Source organism: Mauremys mutica, chromosome 2 (genome assembly GCF_020497125.1).
Source record: "Mauremys mutica isolate MM-2020 ecotype Southern chromosome 2, ASM2049712v1, whole genome shotgun sequence".
NCBI classification, from domain to species: Eukaryota; Metazoa; Chordata; order Testudines; family Geoemydidae; genus Mauremys; species Mauremys mutica.
Window position 1 is genome coordinate 250,765,147 of NC_059073.1, and position 23,601 is coordinate 250,788,747.

The window sequence follows — 23,601 nt, forward strand, 5'->3', positions numbered from 1 at the left end:
AGAAGGGAATTATTTAACATGCTAGAGAATATAACTAAGAGTGATGGGATGAAATTAAGAAAGGGATAATATAGGTTGAATCTGAGCAAGACTTCTGTTTTTTGAGATTTAACAACTTCATTTTGGAGGTTATTTTTAGCAATTTTTGAATTTTACATAGCTAAAAAAAAAATCAGGGTTTTTCGGGGCTTTTTCTTTGTAAATACTGTAATGAGTAATGTACACTATAGTCCAGGGGTCGGCAACCTTTCAGAAGTGCTGTGCCGAATCTTCATAAATTCACTCTAATTTAAGGTTTCATGTGCCAGTCATACATTTTAACGTTTTTAAAAGGTCTCTTTCTATAAGTCTATAATATATAACTAAACTATTGTTGTATGTAAAGTAAATAAGGCTTTTAAAATGTTTAAGAAGCTTAATTTAAAATTAAATTAAAATGCAGAGCCCCCCGGACTGGTGGCCAGGACCCGGGCAGTGTGAGTGCCACTGAAAATCAGCTAGAGTGCCGCCTTCGGCACGCGTGCCATAGGTTGCCTACCCCTGCTATAGTCATTACTCCTGTACTATAATGACTAATCTCTTGATAATGTTCCCTAGAGCACTTTAACCTAGTAATCTTTCTAGCAGCACTAGTTAAAGTAGGGAACCTAATAGGTTCTATATGGACCAGTTAATGAGCAACACACATTAGTGCGCTTTAGAAATCATAGCCCCGAAGTCTGCATTCCTGCTATATGCATATAAGCTCCTAGACACACGTAACCATTTCTGGGAGTTTTCTGGTGTTCATTTGATAAAGCGAGCACCTGTACAGTAACTGGAGTGCTTTAAGATATTTGTCTCTCAGCATGCTCCACTTCAAGTGTGTGTATGCCCGTGCAGTTTCAATGAGAGAGTTCTGTCAGCACTGACTGTGGGCCCATGCAACTCCTTTTCTTTTAGGCTCCCTATCACAAGATCAGTGTCTTTTCTTCCTGAAAGGCTTTGAAGTCTCTGAATGTTCCCCATGGTCTTTGCTTACTGGATCCAGAGGTGTCACTGAAGCGCTAAGAGGCTGAGGGGAGGAGAAGGGGGGAATTCACACCTCAAAAGAGGAAACAGGTCTCAAAGAATACTTCATAAGGAGCAACTTCAGTCTGTCCTCCCTCAGTTTCATAGATCTGCTCTTGAAAATGCAGCAGACTTTGCATTTTGATGGAACGTGAGACTTTCTAAAGCAGTGGAGGCAGATGGAATACCCATCACTGAGGGGAAAGGACCTGTGGCAGGTCTGGCAGGGTTTGAAGACTGGGTTTTGGAACATAACCCAAGGAGAAAAGGCTGCATACAAACAGGGATCGAGGGCAGCAGAGGCCCTGACTATGAAACAAAGGAGGGGGTCTGAAAGCCTGTGCAGAGGGAAAAATAAAAATGACAGACTAAAATAAAGGAATAATATCAATAAAACAAGAAAAAAACCCAAGCAAGCTATGAAAGCTAAACTACCAGACACCACACACTGTGTTTCCAGCTGCACAGAATTGAGAAGGAACTGGAGCAGTGGCAGGTCTGCCCTCTCCCTATATGCCTTTGGACCAGAGCACAAGGATGTCTAGGGTGCAGGCGCAGACCGTGGACAGTGCTGACAAAATCTCTGATCGAAAGCACATGGATGCACACACACTTGAAGTGGAGCACCGAGAGGGACAACAACTTGAAGAAGAAACAGTGATTTCATTTTTTTCCCCAATCAGGGAAGTTTTATCACTATTTATTGGTTAAAATAAAAAAATCAGAAGCTCTAAATACACAGAAAGCTTCTTGACAGTAAGTTATATTAGATTCTGGGATAGGTTCACAGTGAAAGTGTTGAGGGACATTTAAAACTATACTGGACAGAGTGTGGGAACAATCTTGCACTGTTAGGAGATGTTCTTCTCTACCTCTAATTTCTATTATTCTTTCATTATAAGTTCAGGTTCACTACAGCTAGAATTAGCACACTGAAATGTATTAAAAACTATTCAATTCATTGGAGTTCAATGTAAGCAGATTCCACTGTCACCTTGTGGGATGAAATCCAAATGCTCAGTCAGCTCTTAAGTGTACACACAGCTGTTCTTTATGACTTACAAAAGGGCTATATGAAATGAAGGATATGTGTCTTTGCAGACTATGTTTATTATTAAAATTTATATGGAGAGAGTCATGTGTACAACTATTTGAATAGAAGATAAAATCCCACGATAATAAATCACCCAATTTGCTTTCTACAGGATATATGAGACTTTGGGCCAGTTTCTCCTCATGCTTATCCTAATTTAAATCAGAAATACCTCTGTTGGGATGGTGACTCTATCCTGCACTAACCTGTTGTGCTCTAACTGTCTCTTTGCACTCTGCTGATGCACATTAACAAAGACGACTAAATCAAACTGTTAATGCATACAGCAGACAAGCCCTGAATTATACTAATGTAAAATGGATGCAAGTCAGTGGAGAATCAGGTCCATTGTCTATTACAGGAGAAAAAGAAGTGTCAATAGTAGTTTAGAAAGCAGCAAAAAGCTAGAACTATTAAAGTATAGAAAATATTGGAAATGGTTCTTATTCCACTTTGTCTTATCAATATAGCGCTGCAAGTCTCTTGCCTGAAATCCTTGCATTTCAGACAATCATTATACTGTATTAGAAAAGGTTTATGGCTCATGGTATGATCAGAAAGGCTGCATTTACACATATTTAGTGAACTCATAGCTTCATTAGTTTGAAAAGAACGAATTTCAGAAATGAAGCATTATCCAGAAGGTGGCACCAAAATGCAACCTACTAAATATATCTCATATATACAAGACAGTAGAATAAATTCAGAAAGTATGCTGAGATGCAACTCAAGATGTCTGCATCCTGATAGGCTGCAAGAGGATCAAGAGTACTTAAAAAGACAGCAAAGTATATATGATTATATAAACAAATACAGGCAAAAATAATTCTAATGTATTTTCTTAACAGAACGTCGGATCCATAAAAGAACTGAGAAATAGTAATTAGTTTTGAAGGTTAGAGCACTGTATTCTATTAATGACTAAGTAAATGTGTTCTTTAAATATAAACAAAAGATTTCAAAAGAATATACTTTGTTGTCTGTTGTGATTTCAAGTTGCTGTTGCAGTGTTGTTATTTGTTCATTAAGATGATCTATTTCCTGCTCCTTTTTCTGCATGATCTGAGCAAGTTTCCCAGGCACTAGACAATGATCCTTCATGGATGCATCTTCAGATTTCTGGATCACTAGTCCCAATCTTTCCATTTCATCCTACCGAAAAAAATCCATAATATGTGATATAATTACATGTACCTTTTTTTGAATATTCTTCAATTAATAGATTATTTAAATGATAGAAGATCACATGAAATACAGAATGGTTATATGAAATTTTTAATATTTTGTATGTTGAACAGTACAACACTTGAGACATCAAATAGAGTTAAGAATCTTGGTTTTACCCTAGAATGAATTTATTCAGGGTAAACAGGAATGAAACTACAATCTTGTCTGTTGGATAATTACCTTAAATAATTTATTTCCTTGTTCCAGTTCTTGAAATCGTGTAGTGGATTCCTTTCTCTGGATTTCTAATTGCATATGTAATTGTTGAACTTCTTCATTTTTGTTTTCTAGTTCCTCTCGAAACTGCTCCAGTTGTTCTTCAAGGTTTGTGATCTGCACATCCAAAATGTGGATTGAAGGGGTTAATAGACACACAGCAGAGCCACATTTAAAAAACAATAAAATATACCTGGGATCAGTTTTGTGTCTGCAAATTACAGAATTTTACTCAAATGAGATATTGTGTTAACCAATATACTGGCCACGTTGATTGTAAAGATACATTTGATTCTTATGACTGAATGGATTTGGAAATAGTGATCTAGAAGTAGACCAGGTCACTCATCCATCCTCTGAAGGCCTGCGAGCTATCTGTATGCAAAACTCCCCCTGATGTCAGCTGAAATCACTATGACTGTTCCAGTGAGGGAAAGCTTGCAGGACTGGGCTCATTTAAATTTACCAGTTCTACCTCACAGTGGCTTTAGATTCTCAAAATGCTTAACTGACAATTTAAAAACTGTTTACATGAGCTTCTCTTATTGCTGCCTTCAACAGCCTTTTCAAAAAAATTAAATATAAGTGAGCTGAATTCCACTTTCAGTTACACTGGTGTAAATCTGGAATAATTTCAGTGAAATCAATAGAGTCCAGATTTTCAAGAGTGTAACTGAAAGAAGAGTTTGGTCCATTATGTTTAAAATCATTTTAGGATAACGGCTGGGCTTTTCAAAGGAGCCCAATAGAGTTAGGTGCCCAAATTCCAATGAATTTCAATGAGATCTGGGTACTTACCACCCTCAGGTTCCTTTGAAATGCTCACCCATTATTTTTACACTTCGCTCATATGACTGGGTCCTTTTTATTTCTTAATTTAGACTAAATGGGCCATATCTGGATCTCATTTACACTATGTGAAATTAGAATAACTCCACCGACTCAGTATCAGTGTTATCAGAATGTGACCCTTTATCCTTTCTCTCAGGATAAATACTTCTGTAATCACAACTGAACTACATTTGTACTGAATCTCATTTTTATAAAAGAGGATTTCAGGCATCAGACTGTGGATGATGTTCACACCTTCATTTTAAGTTTCCTGAATTCCATTCTGTTTACCATCAGGATACTTGCTTTTTGGCTGGAAAGGTATAATGTAGGTCTTTTCCAAAAATACCTTTAACGTGTGCAGGCTAGTGCTGGTGGTGGGGTGCCCTACTATCACCAACACCCTCGTAAAGGTTAAGCATGGCACATTTTTCCCCATTGCAAGGAAAAAGCAATGGAAATCTAAAAACCAAGTGCATTCCTGGTCTTCCCTCATAGAAATCTGGTATCCTCCAACACTGCCAGTCTGCTAACCAAATATATAGTCCTAACAAGATTTTCTCCACAAGTGTACACAATAGCTTCACTAGAACTTAGACGGGAAAACAATTCAAATAAAAAGTGTCACCGACTGAATAAACACCTCCACTGCCTACAGCACTTCAGGAGGTCCTTGGGAGAACCTATTCCAATAATTACCAGGCATAAGCCTGCTCAGCTTGTGGGAGTTGTTGAGATCACTGTCCGATATTGCCTTGCTGCAGAGTCTATAAACAGTGAACTACAGATTGCTGCGTTGAGTCAGGTGCAAAGCAAAAATCACCAATAAGTAATTCATATTAGAAGGAAATTTCAACATTTAGAGATACTCTACCTCTTTTTCCTTTCTATCTACAGCTTCTTGTTCAGCCTGCAATTGTACTTCAAGGGGCAAATCTCCCTTCACAGTGGCAGCTCCACACTGCTTTCTTTCCTCCACCTTTAAACAAGTATTATAATATTAGCTACTTTAGCTTTCATTTATTTATTATTAATTGAGTAAACATTGCCTTATTCTTAAGTAAATGAAGAATAATAGGAAATACACCTCTACCTCGATATAACACTGTCCTCGGGAGCCGAAAACTCTTACCGTGTTATAGGTGAAACCGCGTTATATCAAACTTGCTTTGATCCACCGGAGTGCACAGCCCCACCCGCCCAGAGCACTGCTTTACCGCTTTATATCCAAATTTGTGTTATATCAGGTCACGTTATATCAAGGTAGAGGTGTACATGGAACTTTTATACACAACAATACCTTTTGCAAATTGTCTGCGCTGATAATTAAGGCTTGTTCCAGTTCTCTTATTCTGCACTCTAGTTTCTCAATTTCGTCATTCCGTTCTTGTATATCTCTCTGAAGTTGCTCTTTAGAGAGCAAAAGCTCACTGCATTTGTCTGTTTTTTCTTGTAGATGGTTTGTTAACTGTTCAACCTGGTGGACAACATGGTAAGCATGAATACCTCTGTAGCATATTGGAATGTGTTTCTAGCATTAGTATAACACTGATTTTTGAGGGAAAAAAACTTGTCTGTTAATGAATCTCCAACCTCCGTGGCAGAAAACAGTGCAAAATTAGAGTCTTGTAGCTCCAAATCCAATAAATACAAATTATGCCTCTGATGAGTTTTATGTTTTGCATGATGGCATTTGCTACTCCCTACAATTTATTTTGTCCTTCTGATGGTTCTCAGACTCGCTACTGGGCTAAGACTATACTGTGGTATCCCTGTGCAGCCCATCAGTGGGATCCCTGAAACATCCAAGGAAGAAGTGTCTTGACTCTGGAGAACAAATTCAATTCTGGCAGTTCTGCTATTCTTCAAGTCCTATACAAATATCTGTGCCAAAAGTCCTTGAACCAAAAATAATTTGTGAAAGAAGGAATGATAAAATGCTATGTTACTATGGAGGCAGAGTTAAAGTTGTCTGGGAAACCTTAATTATGTATTTCTGTACTTCAAAACATTTTAGCTTTTGAGTGTTTTTTTATAACTGCTCTAACTTCATCTAGATCTTTAACATTCAAGTCAGTTAATACAGTTCTACCTTAACTCTAGATTAACAAGAAACTGTGTTTTCTGCCTAAGTTTTTAAATAGGATTTGGAGATGGCTAGGTGGTCAGCACAAGTAAGAGGATGTAGATTATATGGTCCCACTTTCTGCAGTAAAAAACATCATCTAGATAAAGCATTCTGAATCTCCTGAAGTTGAGACATTCGAGGCCTAGGAGAACCACATTAAGGTAGTAATGAAAGTAATCAAGATGGTAAGTAATTAAGACACAATTAAAGATTTCAGCAAAGGTACAGCTAAGGTAAACACAATTGTGGCACTGTTCTAGATGTGAAGTGGACAGAATTGCAGGTAAGGAAAATGTGTGAGTAATGAGTTCAAAACATCTGGCCTGAGGCACAAAGATAAGGTCTGAGTTAAACTGAGTGATGGGGGGAGATGGGACAAACACAGCTTTTCATTCATGAAGTGGATTTCAGTATCTGAAGTATTTAGAAGTTACAATTTAGCTTGGTGCTAACGGAGTCAATGCAGTTTAACAGATGGAAGATAGAAAGATCAGATGGAAGGATGCCACCCAAGTTTGAAGCAACCAGTTAGACATCCCAGAGGGAGAAGATAAATGGAAAAGAAAAGAGAGTCTGAGACCAAGTCTAAAGATAGTCCATTGTGGAAGAACTGACAACATTAAACAGTAAAAGTAAAAACAGAGTAGTTAGTAATGTAAAATGCAAGCAAAGAGAAGAATACTGCTATTGGCTCAAGGCATTTATACAGAATAGAATAATATTTCATAACTGTGCTAGTGTAAAGAATATAGACATGTCAGCTATAGCAAGAGACAGAAGACTGTTTAACCTTTAATGAATAGGAAGATCATGTAACAGAGGCACTTCTGTTCATTGTCTATATGCAGTTCACACAACATTCTTACATATCCCTCCATGCGATTAAAAAAAAGTAAGTTTAATAATTCATTACATTATGTTATGTAGTAATACCCTCAGTTTTTTATCTCTTAGTCTTTCACATTCAATAATAAGATTTTTCGCCTATAACCAGGACCTTACAAATCATGACATTTGTGGACAATACAATAGCACGCTATTTGCTCTTCCATGTGTCTCTAACTTAAAAATGACGACTTCTCTAGTTAACTGTCAGCTACTAGAGACTGTCTTCTGTATGAATGTATGTGCACTTACAATGGTTTCAATACTTGGGACATGTTCCAATATAAGAACCTGGACAAATTGATTGAACATTTCCATACATTCTTAAGAAGTTTTATCTATCTTCATTAGTTGTTCCAAATGTGTGTGTTGCTGAGATAGCTAAATTCTGCATTATTTTACTATTTCAAATAACATTTTCATTCTTCGTCCATATTGATTTATTTTCTTGCTTTGCAAAAGATGCAGATTATGTACATTATAAAATAACGTTATAAAAATATTTTTAGTGTCCATAATTTGCTTTTATCACATACATTCATTAAGCACAGCTGATAATACTTCAAAATGTTACCTCTCTGGTTTGGTGTTCATTGATAGGTTGAAACCTTTGTGGAGTCTTAAGTTGCTGCTCTAATTTCTGTATCTCTTGTTGGAACACATCTCTTTCATGTTCTCTATCAATTGCCTGTTCCTGAAATTTAATTATGACAATGTTATTAGGACAAACATTATTAGAAAGACCCATATTCAAAAATTATGCATATAATATTTCATTTCTGCAAACTGTGAGTGTGTTTTATACAAACCTTTTTTGTTAGGTAGCATGATCTCTTTTTATTTTATTAAACCCTCTACTTACTGAAGGGCCACCGTACTTCATATTTTTCTGTTTGATCAGTCAAAAAACCAAAAAGATATTGTATTTCCCTATGTATCCAATACTACCTTGTGATACTGCATCAGGGTGTATTATTTCTTCTGCAACAGACAATCAGAAGCCTATTATTTTGATGTTTTTAACTTTCCTTTTTCTTTAATATATTTAGTACAAATGTAAATTCAAGTGTTGAAGTCTGAATACTCATACTAATATTAGTTTGGCACCAACTACAAAAAACAGATTCAAAGAATTAATATATTATCTGAATTTTGTATTTCAATTTTGTCTTGATAAAATCAAATTGTTTGATATATATTTTGTGACATTTGTGAAATAATTTCGAAATATTCACATATAAAATGCTGCAACATTTGTAACAACAGGGGCTGTACCTCCTACCCAACTGTCAGTTTGTAAAAGTAAGATTAAGTTTGTCTGCTAAATGAAAACAATCAAATGTCTAAGACACAGCAGCAAAGAACATTTATTCTCTCTTTTTTTTCAATGCCACATTAGCACAATAATTTGTGTGTTTAATTTTCACAAAAGTCAAATATAGCGAGACATAACATTAACCTCCATGAATTGCTGATTTAATGAACCCAGGGGTATTCTATTGCAGGAGAAAGGGCAGAATTCTAATGCATTTATAAAGAGTTTATTTGTATTCTAGCCGTGTGCTGTCGCTCTTAAACTCATATTGTTGATTAACAAAAGTTGTGTTAAATTCATAGTGATGAATTTGTCACATGTTAATTTTGAACCTAGCTATAGAAAAAACACTAATTTTAATTGTAACAACAACATCAGAACAGCACAAAATGAAATAATGCAAATGCATCTAAGTGATAAATTGTTTCTAGACAGTTCTTCCAGTTCACACTGCTTAGTAGTAAATAACGCAGAGGTGGCATCACAAAATATTCTAGCTGTTATATTAATTACAAATGAAATTCATCCCTCCCTACACATAACTGGAATAACTGGGCTTGAGCAGAGAATTAATTGTAACAGGGTGCATTTCATCACCTCCAACCCACAAGCAGGAGGTAGGACTTTAGTGCAGCTCCTCCAGGGTGCTTTTCTAGCCACAGGCTACAATTGCAGCCCTTGCTACTCTGTGTCCCCGATGCACTGAGTTTGACACTGGATTCATACTGTTGCAGATCCAGTGGCATGTAGACTTCCTGGCACAGCTTTACCACAGAACTGAAATGATCTGGAGGGCACTGTGTTGATCCACTGCATCGCAGTGAATTTCACCTAGTTTGAATGAACATCATTACCAATGGTCTAACCTTAAAGTTAACTTGTAAATTAGTTTTTGGTACATGATCCTCTGCAGGAGACTTCCTGCCAAGTTAGAATCTGCAGATTGCTACCACACCTACTCCGCTGGTGCAAAAACTGCATGAATGATTGCAGAAAGAGAGAGTAGATGGAGCAGATGTAATACAAGCTAGGGTGGAGTTTGAACAGAAGCTTGCAGGGGGGCACTCCAGTGGCAGCCTCGTAGCTGGGGAAGGTCAGGCATGGTGAGTGGAAGGAAGGGTAGCTGCAGCTGCAAAAGGGAAAGATCAGATAGTGTGCATACTGAGTGGTCAGGTAGGACGTGCAACCTGGTAGAAGAGAAGGGTTCACCTGCAAGTTCTGTAGGGTGATGAGACAGATGGAATGGCTGTGGTTGGAGAGGCTGTCAGGGAAACTTACATGTAGTCCAAACCACTAAAAGGATGGAATTTTCAAAGGAGCCTAAGAGAGCTTACCACCCACTCTTCTGAAGTTCAATGTGAGTGTGATATTTAACTCCCTTAGGCTCCTTTGAAAATCCCATCCTGAACTTTTAAAAACTGGAAAACACAGTATACCTTGCAATACACAAAGCCAGTTATAAACATTCATTTTTTCTTACTCATTTTAGAGATTTTTAGATTTGTAAGTTTAGAAATATTAATTTTTTTTTAAATTAAACTTTGCAACCAAATTATATTTCAAAATACATTGGGAATATTCTAAATGTAGTGATCTCAACTTTACACTCTACTTTTAAAGCACAGTGTTATGGCATCTCTACACTTGACACCACTCTGCAAGTCCAGTCACATCTATTTTTTCATTTTAGTTCAAAGTCTTAAAGAAATAGCATTTCTTGCTGTTGAGAGAAGTCTCTCCACCTGTATGGCCCCACCTGACAATACAAACAAACACTTTCTGTCTTTTGCTTTTTCAATACTTACATCTAGAAATTTTCTTGTTTTCTCAAGCTGCTTCTCCAAAGCCTGGTTTTGCTGTCTTAGATCTGTCAGTTCTGCATTTTTTTCTTGCTCTAGCTCTATAAACCGGTTGACCTGCTCCTCCACGTCTGTTTCCAGGGCCTTCACTTGTTTCTGGAGGTCATCGTACTCTTTTTCAGCTTGACGCTGTACTTCTATTTTTTCCTTCATTAGCTTTTCTGTCTCCTCCAGTAACTCTGTTTTTAAATAAAAGCACCATATTGCTTTTAGATATGCATAATTACTTTATCACTGCAAAACCACTCCCCAAGACTGTATATGCATGCTATACCCAAATAAAGGATGTGAACAGGTTTGGGTTTTATTAATTTTTTTTAAAATGTGGTATTTTCTATTTTTTCTATTAAAAAATTATCATGATACCATAAAATCCATACAAATCCCAGACAAAATGGCTAAAATGCTATCATCTTCTTTAAAGATTATTAATAGCACAGCTTTATCATGTCACTTTATTGTCCATATTAATCTAAAGATATCTGTACAAATGGAACAATATAGGAAATGCATTAGTTCTGTTTACAACTGAGGAAGGTGCACAGCTTTATAACAAGGCATGGAAAACCCAACCATCTTCTCATCCTGTAGCAGTTTAATCCATTCCAAATTTTGTTTTTCACATGATGCATATACAACATGTGAAGGGAAATACTGCAGAACTTGACCTGGTGAGGTGATATAGAGAGGGAAATTACTTACTTGTAATTGGAGTTTTCAGAAGGCCTGTATAGATCCCCAGTTTTTGGTTTAGTGTCCTCAGGAGAGGACTGGAAAGCATATACGATAAAGCTTAGGACCACTCTGATGAAACATTAAAGGCATGTACTTCAAAGGGTCATATCACTTAGCCTTATCCATCCCTTGAGGTAAGACCGAAGACTAGGGATCTATAAAGTGCAATTATCTTTGGAGAATCTTCACAAACATGATTGATACTTAGGTATATGAAAATAAAAGCACCAGATATATACAATTTTCTTTTACTACACAATAGAGATCCTTTGGATACCATCATCTTACATAATTTTTATCCAATTCTTGTTTTGTTAGGTAAACATTACATGTCAATATAAAACAATATCCAGCAAAATCATTATATTAATTATATTTACAAGTTAACAATAATCAAAAGGCTATTAAAAACCCCTTCCAAGACAGCACGAAATCTTAAAATTCGTATGTGAATAAGATGATGGTTATTAATGAATCTGCTTATTAAATCTGTTAATACATTGTGCTTAGAAATTATAAGAAATGTTATTAAAAAGAAAAAAGTGTGAGTGTGAAATATAACATCAAAGCTGAAGGCCAGTAAGAGTTACAGTAATGTCAGAAAGCTGAAAGCTCTAAAGTTCTTGATTAATAAATGTCAGTAAGTGTAAGTCTGCCACCCAGTTAAAGATCAGCCATGCAATATACAAACACACCTGCTTGGGAAGCTGCATCGACTGCAGCATCTACTATGCCTAGGAGAATAGGAAAAAAAACAACAAAAAACAAGAAGCAAAGTAATTCACATGCCAGCTACAGTTTTCTCATTATTCAATTATGTAAGAGAAAATGAAGCTGAAGACAGAATGTTGTGTTTAAAGACATAGTTATTGTGATAACTTAAGGAATGTGCTCGGTTATTCTGAGAAGTATGACATAGATGTGTATTTTTTGTCCACAAGTTTAAAGCGAACATGAAAAAGACTTATATTTTCAAGTGATTTTGTAACGTACACAAAACAACCAAAATTGCACACAAGGATTCCTCTACTGTACCACAAGAATGAACAGACTACGTGGATACTTGAGATTGCAAATATACAACGGGACTTTAATCTATAATTTAACAATAAAGCTTTAACAATATTTTGAATAAATGTACAAAAAATCTTGAAGATAACTTATTATTCCAATTATCAAACCTCTCAGACATTATATAAAATGCTAACATTTCACAGGCCATTTATAGTATAGGAATGATCAAAAAGCACTGTTTAAATACCATTGCCCTAACTTTTTCTCCTCAACAAATATTAATTCACAGACATTTAGTTCCTTGTTGAAGGAAGGATTAAAAATGCATTTACTTTATGAAGTTAAACATTTGTTGAGTAAACAGTTAACAGGACTGCTTAGCAATTAAATCACCTGATAGGACTCTGTGGTCACCTCTTGTGGTTGACTAGGGAGTCACCTGACAGAGGACTGGAGGGTTATAAAGAGCAGGAGCTGTTTTATGTCCTCTCTCTTTAGCCCTTTTCACCAGCTTAAGATGGGGGAGAGCTGCTGCAAAAGAGAGATGAGGCAACAGGGAGAGGAGGACCCGTCTACCTCAGCTCAGCGGGTTGCCCCAAAGACCCCCAAAGGAAGGGTGAGCAAAAGTGAGGGAAAACACATATAGTAGAACCTCAGAGTTACGAACACCAAGTTATGAACTGACCGGTCAACCATACACCTCATATGGAACTGAAAGTAAGCAATCAGGCAGCAGCAGAGACGCCCCCCCCGCCCAAAAAAAAGGCAAATATAGTACAGTACTGTGTTAAACGTAAACTACTATAAAAATAAAGGGAAAGTTTTAAAAATGTTTTTGACAAGGTAAGGAAATTGTTTCTGTGCTTGTTTCATTTAAATTAAGATGGTTAAAAGCAGCATTCTTCTTCTGCATCATAAAGTTTCTAAACTGAATGAAATAAATATTAAGTTTTAAACTTTTGAAAGAACAACCATAACATGTTGTTCAGTTACAAACATTTCAGAGTTATGAACAACCTCAGAGGTGTTCATAACTCTGAGGTTCTACTGTGTAGGGTCACTTACTTTGTATTGATCTGTATATTTCTCGTGTGATTAAGTCCAGAACAATAATGTGTTAAAATCTGTGCAAAGTATGTGTGTGTGTTGTATGCTGCAACAACATTTCCTCTGAGAAAGTCAAACTGTAACCCAGAAGGCTCACACTTTTGAGGGGATTTTGGCAAGGATGTGTTTAAGCTATAGGGGGACTCTGAGGAGTCAGCACGGGTTCCAGGTGCTAGGCAGCAGGGCCATGTAGTCATAGCTCTCTGAAGGAAGTGTTAGGAGAGGGTCTGCATTCCAAAGTGTAACTAGGGACCCCAAGATTGGCACAGTGCCTGGCCATTGTTCAGACTCTGGAGGCTTAAAATACCTGGGGATCCAGGTGCTGGATTTCTCCTTAATAGAGTCTGCTATGCCACCCTGCAGAGGGAGCTCAACAGGATCTGTGACATCATGTTACATTCTTTCCTAATAGTGAGTCCCTGAAAGAGGAGTTTGGTGAAGGAAGAACACACCTTTCTCAGTGTCTAATCATGTGTGAACTTGTGTGACTACTTCAATCATGTGTGCTTAAGTAGAGTTTCTTGTGCAAACAGTGGTAATCGATCTAACTGTACTAGGAAGGAACAAAGTTAGGCCAACATTTTTAAAGTTGGGTGTCTAAAGTCAGCAGCTAAGTCCAGATTTGGTCACCTAAAAGTGGCCTAATTTTTAGAGGTGCTGAGCAACGACATTTCTCACTGACTTTACTGGCAGCTGTGGTTGCTCACACTTCTGAAAATCAGGGCACTTTTTGTTTAGTTGCCTAAATATGAATTTTTGTGGTCAGATTAGACATATGAAACTGTTGGCCTTATTGCATTGTTCTATGAATGATACTAAAAAAGAAAAAAAAATTAGTTAAGACTTCTGAAATTTACTAAAGATGGAATAGGAAAATATGAGAGAACCTCATAGACAGATTGTGTAGAATACATACGTTGCTCTACTGGTCCTGCATCTGCTTTCATGGCATCCTTCTGTCTGGAGAGTAGCTCCTTTTCTTCCTGGATCTGCTGTCGTTCAGCCTCTAGTTCCTGCAATTTGTTACCTGTACATAGTAGCTCTTGCTCAAGATGGTCTACTATATCTGTTTTTTCCTGGATTTGTTTTTCCAGAAATGCTCTTTCATCTGCATAACCATCAATGAGGCCTGTTGAGCAGAAATATTAGGTTAATTTAATATGGCAACTTTTGAACTGCAATTTCAGTGCTATGGCAGAATTTCCAGAATTTGAGGCAACATAAAACTTCTAGAAACCTAAAGGTCAGATTAGTATTACCACAATGTTACCATGACAATTGTTGGGTGCTGACAACGTGTTCCGTGCTCTAAGGAACACTGTGTAGACAAGTTCCCCCAACTAGGTTTACAATCCTAAAATCTAGTCCTGAAAAGCCTTGTTTATGTGAGTAAATTCATCCTCATGAGAGACTCCCAATGAAGTGAGTGAGACTGGAACACATTTTTCTTGGTATGGAAAACATTCACCTGCTCCTATTTCAAATTCTTCATCAAAACACACTTTTGTCCTGCCTATCAGTCCTAAACCACCTTTTGAGGCAACATTCATAAGAACATAAGAATGGCCCTACTGGGTCAGACCAAAGGTCCATCTAGCTCAGTATCCTGTCTTCCGACAGCGGCCAGCCAGGTGCCCCAGAGGGAATGAACAGAACAGGTAATCATCAAGTAATCCATCCCCTGTTGCTCATTCCCAGCTTCTCGCAAACAGAGGCTAGGGACACCATCCCTGCCCATCCTGGCTAATAGCCATTGATGGACCTATCCTCCATGGATTTATCTAGTTCTTTTTTTAACCCTGTTATGGTCTTATACGATTGTATGTGTGGGCACTGCTGAGTGAGGAATCTTACTGCTGGTATAATACCACTAGATAAATACACTATGTGTCTGATTTGTTATCTGTAATTTCCCTTTAGGCTTTACCTTTCAAAACCTTATTCATGTGAGTAATCTAAGAAATTCATATTGAGGAGGGATTTGGAAGAAGAGAGGGTGGATGCCTGTCACACAATTGACTGGTAGGGCACTCCCAGGGGATGGGAACAGCATAGAATATATAAGGATAAGAGAGGACAGAAACAAGGATATGTGTAATAGAAAGCTATGAAGCATGGATAGAGAAGTATCAAGGTTTTTTGTATTCTCATGGGAAGAGTCCCTGTCCCTTGTTGTGATTTAAGGAGAACAGAGAGTGTTCAATGAACAATTATTTATTAATTCTTTATATCAGACATAAACCAGAGGACTTTAAAACACTGTTTGCATATGTCTCATAATAGAAGATGTTGAGATGAATCATTTCGTGCTTATTCACTGTAGCTAGCTCCAGGCTCAGAGTTCAACGGAAATTAATCTTGAAGCTTCTGACAAAAATCATGTATGCCTTTATTTTAAGTATCTACAACAGCAGCCTCCCACACTGCTTCTTTCAGTAGACCCCTTTGCTAATGAGATAACCTGGATGAATCACTTCCCTTCCTAAATTCACAATCCCTCACTTTCCATGTGGCATCTAAAATGTTTGGATGGCTAATATTTTCATTCTACACACTGCTGGAAAGGGCTCTGTGGAATAGAACTGAGCACTGCTGCACTCTGAACCAATATAGAACCAGTGCCACAACATGGTATTTGGGAGTGACGTGCTACCAGAGGTGCCATTTTTCAGAAGACACTTAAAACTGAGGTCTCATCCACACTAAAATGAGAACAGGATCAGGCCCTTCAGCAGCAAGATTGGCACTTGGCACTTTTCATGAGACAAGTCTCCTACCTAAATTCCAACTTCAGCAATTCCATTCTATTATTGCTATATTTCCTCTACAGCTTCACTTCTTGTGCTAAACTGATGTGTAATGATACACAGTGTACCAACAGAGTTGCTGTATTTAAGCCCTGACATGGCTGCCTTTTAGTCAAGGATGACATAATCCCTCTGTATATCATTATTATTAGATATTTATAGGACTAAATCCCAGAAGTCCCAATCAGGACCAGGGCCCCACAGTACCAGAGTGCTGTATCAAGCACATACATACAAACAATCCCTATCCAGAAGAGTTTTATTTTTAATGTGCATTAAGCAGAGTTCTTACAGTTACCTTTTTAAAGTAGGTATTATAAAAATAATGTTCTCACTTTGTCAACAGATGCTTTTACTCAATTTTTTCATTAGGGTTAGATGCATGGTTTACTAATTGATTAGATTACCAAAAGATTGTTCATTTTTCAAGATTAATTCCCAGTTTAAAGAATAGCTCCCACAAATCACACTGGTTCAGATTTGTATAACTGAAAATTGTTCCAAATGTACAAGTTATTGATTTATAAATGTCAAGATTAGCACGATGCACCTATGCAACAAATTACTATACAAGCTTCAGTAAGTTCACTTTACATATAGATATATATGTACTTTACTATAATTGCAAGTTATAAATGTAACCATAACCACTCCTTTAGAGTGTTCTGAATAAGGATATTTGACAAATTAGGCATTTAAGGGCATATAGGATATGCAAAACAAAGTATTTGGGACAGGAACAAGCATTTTGTTCTGTTTCTACAGCACCTAGCACAATGGGGTCCTGGGCTATGAGCTAAGTTCCCTCTAAGCTGCATGGCCACACAGCAGGCTATCAAGGGTCAAGGAGGCAGGGAGAGGCGCCCCTCCCCAGGCCCAGCCCAGCCGGAGGCTCCCGTGGCTGGGGAGAGGTGCCCTTCCCCCAGCCCAGAGCTGATGTGTTGAGAAAGGGCTGGGGGGGATTATTTATCAGTTCACTTTATTAATGTAACATCATACGTAAAGTTTTATGAATGAAACAACATTCATTCATAAAACCGGTTACCCCAAGAACTGGCTAATTGACAATGAAGATGCGTGTTAAGAGCCATAGCTGTTCAGTCAGCTGCCATCAATCCAATTCCTGCTTAAATCACTGAGACTTGCACTGTTTTAGTATTGTAACTTCTGTTCACCATTTATTACACTTGTCTATATTGTACCTTCTGTTCACTGTTTGCCATATTGTAATTCAAACCCCATTTTAAAACGCTTACTCCATTTTGTAAAAACTTCCTCCAACCTTCAATTTTGCAAACCCTGCTGTAATCTTATTAGTTTAGTTTAGATGTGTGGATGAGGTATGTATGGATGATGGAATCAATCTCCAGCCCCAGCCTGTCCTGATGAAATAGAGTAGATGTAGACAAGAGCCCTAACAAAGTAAGAAGAGTCCACCCTAAAAAGAAAAGGTACAATAGAAGGAAGATCAAAGCCAGGTCCGAGCCTGAAAGTCACGCCTGCAATTGACGGGTGATCAATCACCAAACCCAGAGGCAGCGTGACACAGCAAGACCTATAGACTCTGGATTCAAACTAAAGCCTACAAAAAGGATGGGTGAGATGAAAGACTTTGAAGGGTAACATTCTGCTGCCAACATGGAAGGGCATCGGTGCATGCCCGGCTTTCCTGGCCAGTTAGCCGCCACAAGCTACGAACCCAAGCTGCAAAATCAAGCCACGAACATCCGGTGTGTGTGTGTGTGTGTGTGTGTGTGTGTGTGTGTGTGTGTAAGGATTAAGATATTCGTTATTGGTCATAAATCAAATTATCATAATAAATGTGGCATCTTTGTCTTGCCCCCTGAAAAGATCCTGTGTAGTTTTGTCTGTATAACATGAGGCAGCCCAAACCCCAAACCCCTCATCCCTGGCCCCATCCAGAGCCTGCACCCCCAGCCAGAGTCTGCACCCCAACCCTCTGCCCCAGCCTTGAGCCCCCTCCCACACTCCGAACCCTTCAGCCCCACCCTCACCACATATCACCTCTATATTGGTGCACATAACAAAATTCATTCTGTACATGGGCATAAAAAATTAGAGGTAGTACTGTGAGTAGGTCTCCTAGGTGCTACAGTAATAAAAATAATAATATCTGTTTGCTGCAGAAGGAAAAAAATACCAACCAGTGTCCCAAGAGAAGTATTACCTTTCCATTGTTTATTAGTGTCTTTCTTACTCTCTACTTCTTACCACTGCCCTGCTGTTTTTTTCATTATCTTAATATGATTGAGATATAAATACCTAGGGGCAGTTACTTTGTCATTTTATTTGCCTGTAAAGCATCAGGCATACTAATAATGAAACAGAAACACAAAATTGGTGAGTCCAGATCCCCAACTGGTACAGACATGTTTTAACACTGCTGGTCTGTGATCTCCCTCTGGATGCACTGTAGGTCAGAAGAGGGGATACAACTTCATACTGTAGTAATAAATATGCTGCTGTGATTCTTAATACAATTAAAAACTTTAGTAGCTTTCATGTAACAACTGACGTTGATCTCCTGCCAGTGCAAGATGTTTAAGGGCAAGGTGGCATAGTTGAGACAGGATCATTCAGTTCAAATTTGTTAATGTTCAAGGAAATACTTTTACATAAGAACGGCCAATAGTTCATCTAGCCCAGTATACTGTCTTCCAACAATGGCCAATGCCAGATGTTTCAAAGGGATGAAAAGAACAGGGCAACTATTGAGTCACCGTCCCCTGTCATCTAAGTCCCAGCTTCTCGCAGGCAGAGGTTTAGAGATGTCAAAACCATGGGGGGCTGGAGGGGTTCATCCCTGACCATCTTGGCTAAATTCATGGACGGAGATATCCTCCACAAACTTACCTAATTCTTTTTTGAACCCAGTTATACTTTAGGCCTTCACAACATCACTTGGCAACGAGGTCCATAGGTTGACTGTGCATTGTGTGAAGAAGTACTTCCTTGTGTTTGTTTTAAACATGCTGCCTATTAATTTCATTGGGTGACCCCTGCTTCTTGTGTTATGTGAAGGAGTAAATAACACTTCCCTATTCATTTTTTCCACATCATTCATGATTTTATAGACCTTTGCCATGTCCTACTCTTAGACATCTCTTTTCTAAGATGAACACTCCCAGTCTTTAATCTTTCTTTGTGTGGAAGCTGTTCCATACCGCTAAATATTTTTGTTGCTCTTTTCTGTACCTTTTCCAATTCTAATATATCTTTTTTGAGATGAGGCAACCAGAACTACATGCAGTATTCAAGTATCAGGGGATAGCCGTGTTAGTCTGTAGCCACAAAAACAACAAGGAGTCCATAAATGGCTACTAGCCAGGATGGGTAAGGAATGGTGTCCCTAGCCTCTGGATGGAGATGGATGGCAGGAGAGAGATCACTTGATCATTGCCTGTTAGGTTCACTCCCTCTGGGGCACCTGGCATTGGCCACTGTCGGTAGACAGATACTGGGCTAGATGGACCTTTGGTCTGACCTGGTATGGCCGTTCTTATGTTCTTATGAGTCCGGTGGCACCTTAAAGACTAACAGATTTATTTGGACATAAGCTTTCGTGGGTAAAAAACCCACTTCTTCAGATGCATATTTCCGATGCAGTATTTAAGGCACTTATCAACATTGAATTTCATCTGCCATTTTGTTGCCCAGTCACACCCAGTTTTGTGAGATTCTTTTATAACTCTTTGCAGTCTGCTTTGGACTTAACTATGTTTACTAATTTTGTATCATCTGCAAATGTTGAGACCTGTTTATGCCCTTTTCCAGATTATTTATGAATATGTGGAGCACACTGGTCCTAGTACAGATCCCTGGGGGAACCTATTATTTACCTCTTTCACTGTGAAAAGTGACCATTTATTCCTACTGTTTGTTTCTTATCTTTCAACCAGTTACTGATCCATGAGAAGACCTTCCCTCTTATCCCAGGACCACTTACTTCGCTTAAGAGTCTTTGGTGAGGGACCTTGTCAAAGGCTTTCTGTAAGTCCAAGTACACTATACCCATCACCCCTGTCCACATGCTTGTTGCTGCTCTCAAAGAATTTTAGTAGATTGGTGAGGCATGCCTTCCCTTTACAAAAGCTGTGTTGACTCTTCCCCAACATATTGTGTACATCTATGTGTCTGATAATTCTGTTCTTTACTATTGTTCCATTGATTTGACTGGTACTGAAGTTAGGCTTACTGGCTTGTAATTGCCAATTTTTAAACCAGAGTGTTTCACTAATATTTTTTTTAAATTAACTCTTAGTCTGTGAATTGACATAGGAGGCACAAAATTAGACCAGGCTGGAGGGAGGGATAGCTCAGTGGTTTGAGCATTGGCCTGCTAAACCCAGGGTTGAGAGTTCAATTCTTGAGGGGGCCACTTAGGATCTGGGGCAAAATCAGTACTTGGTCCTGCTAGTGAAGGCAGGGGGCTGGACTCGATGACCTTTCAGGGTCCCTTCCAGTTCTATGAGATAGGTATATCTCCATATATATGTATACACACACATTACTACCTCTTAGTGAAAGCTGAGGACCTTCTATAAAGATTTATGATACAAACTACAATAATACTAGTAAAAAGCTCTGTGTAAGCTCAAAAGCTTGTATCCCTCACCAGTAGAAGTTGGTCCAATAAAAGGTATTGCCTTACTCACCTTTTCCCTATAATACTAGTAAGTCAGATACCAATTTAGCAAAGCCATTAAGCAAAAAGTCATTGGTGGATCTGGGCAAAATATATATTTAATTTTAGTTTTAGTTATTATTTATTTTTTTTACTTTATTATTTTAGTTTTGAAGTCCAGCATTTCTTTTCTACCTTCAAATTCTCTTCTGCTGCAGAATTGGATACTGTCTAAACAAGAAGGAAGTTCTCTCTAAAACCAGCATTGGCAAAACATTGACAAACATGTTTCATCTCAGAAATGACTGAATACCTATCAGTTCTGTAATGAGTGTAGATTACACTCTCCTGTGATCTACCCAAGAAATCCTAGTCAGATAACATAATATACTTTAGCTTATCAGAGAGCATTACACCACTCACTCCAATGAACAGAAAGATAGATTTTACATCAAATTCTTGCTGCACTTTTGGGTACTGTTTTATTTACAGAAAATACAGCAAAAAAAAAAGTGTATAATTTGTAAATTTGCTAATTCTAGTGTTTCTCACCAAAAGATGAAAAATGTAAACAGGTCTGATTAATTAATGAGAGTTATAAAATACCCGGTGTCTACCCACACACTCCTAACCGCAGTGTTAGACATACCCTTACAGGTGCGGCACAGAGAGTTAAGCTGGCTTCTCCGCATCTGACATGTCATCACTAGTAATAAAGGTTTTCCAGGACAAATTCTGCTTTCAGTTACACCTTTGAAAACCCATTATCTTCAAATTAACCTCTCAGTGACAACTGTGTACCTGCCATTTGTAAATCTGAATAGGTGGAACTGATTGGACCTTAATCATAGAAATGTGTTATTACTCAAGAACAGAATCCAGCTCTCCCTCTTTTAGCTGTGGTGGCACTCCAGTGCTATCAGGAATAAAAGCACATTTTTCTCATTAAAGTAAGCCACTCTAAGTATGAACAAAAATAATGAGCGGAAGTTCTACGTTTTATTACATTCATGTGAAACTAAACTGATGCTTGTTAAGTCTTGCCTACACAAAATGGAACAAGACATTTTTTCTTAGTACAATAATACATACAATGAATTTTTTAGCACCCATAGTCTAGTGAAAGGCATTCACTACATATTTGTGTGTGTGGCTCAATTTTCAGGTTTCCCTTCTTTCTCTGTCTCTCCTTATGTATCACACTATGGCTGTGTTTTTGTTTCACTTTATTACCAGTCTTCTTACTTTCAATCATTTTCTTTTTCTCTCTAGTTGTACATCCTACCTCTAACTGTTGGGGAAAAAAGGATAATTTAGCCAAAGCTATCCAAAATTTGATAGTGATCTAAAATGTTCATTGCCAAATAAATTGATCTAATTTGCAATGTGTTTAGCTATTTTATAAAAGTAGATTTCTAAATAGAAAAGAAATACAATTATTGTAGCTACAAAATTTGGCCATGTACTATAAAAAGTGAACGGATATGTCTGTGTTTTCAAATTCAGCAATATATCAATGGGAAATGCTCACCCTCTGCTTTGCTGAGCTCCAATGCCAGCTGCTCTCTGGCTTTGACCTCTTCATTGAGTCGATCTTGCAATTCTTCCTGGCATTTGAAAAATTCAGTGGCCTCCTGCTGCTTTTTGAAGGATTCTCGCATAAGTTCTGTCTGCGAAACTTTAGCATGTTCCAGCTACAGCAGGAGAAAGTAACAAATATTAGACCTCCATGAGAATTTTAAATAAAAACACCTACTCTACGGGTATGTCTACATAGCAAAGAAAAACTTGCAGCTGGCCCATGCCAGTTGATTTGGGCTCGTGCTCTGAGGCTGTTTCATTGCTGTGCAGACTTCTGGATTTGGAATGGAGCCCGGGTTCTATGATCCTGCAAGGTTGGAGGGTCCCAGGGCTTGGGTTCCAGCCCAAGACAGCAGGTTACATAGCAATGAAATAGCCTTACAGCTCAAGCCCCGTGAGCCTGATTCAGCTGGCATGGGCCAGATGCAGGTTTTTTTGGCTGTGTAGACATGCCCTCTATCATTCATGTAAAATTATTAACTGCATTGACTGATTATTAGCCTGATAAAAAGACACACATTAACTTCAACGGATACTGGATCAGATGTTCAATGCATATGCACTGACATACTACAATACGAAGTCCCACACAAAACGAAGATCTAAGAAAATACAGACAAATGTTCAGTACAGAGTATAGTATGAGTCACATGACTGAATCCATATTTATGTGCCAAAACTTGAAACTTCCTGGTTTTTGTCAGTTTATACCAGACTCACCTTTATTTAAACAAAATGAGTTTTGCATTTAATATGTGTAGGAGTATACTGTCACTAACCACATCCTTAGTATGCTTAAGAAGCACCATACAAAATCTACGGCATTTCTGAACAAATTTTTAGGTAAGCAGCATTCCTTTCTTCTTTCATGCATATGTGTAAGTAGACACAAGAGGAAAATGTGAATTTTGAGAATATTAAAATTTTCAATTAATGAGGCAGTAAAGCAATGTTTGTTTCAACAGTTCCTTATTAACATTGTAATGGCTTTTTAATCTATGTCTTCTCATGGTCCTCAAGTTACAGAATGACACAACAAATGTTTGCTTAACTTCAGAAAAGTAAAGAACTCACACCCTTGTTTTTATACTGTAAGTCTTGGAAGATT

General features: G+C 37.9%; 1 protein-coding gene across 1 annotated transcript in view; it reads right to left on the reverse strand.

Annotated features, from left to right (window-relative positions):
- The window catches only part of AKAP9 (A-kinase anchoring protein 9), a 198,721-nt gene that overhangs the window by 40,861 nt on the left and 134,259 nt on the right, over positions 1-23,601 (reverse strand). The window contains exons 23-31 of the mRNA XM_045007992.1: positions 22,444-22,606; positions 14,377-14,589; positions 12,035-12,073; positions 10,551-10,783; positions 8,005-8,124; positions 5,718-5,894; positions 5,292-5,396; positions 3,551-3,703; positions 3,116-3,295 (exon numbers count right to left, since the gene is read on the reverse strand). Of these exons, the coding sequence (XP_044863927.1) occupies positions 3,116-3,295; positions 3,551-3,703; positions 5,292-5,396; positions 5,718-5,894; positions 8,005-8,124; positions 10,551-10,783; positions 12,035-12,073; positions 14,377-14,589; positions 22,444-22,606 (1,383 nt within the window). The remainder of the gene's footprint in view (positions 1-3,115; positions 3,296-3,550; positions 3,704-5,291; positions 5,397-5,717; positions 5,895-8,004; positions 8,125-10,550; positions 10,784-12,034; positions 12,074-14,376; positions 14,590-22,443; positions 22,607-23,601) is intronic.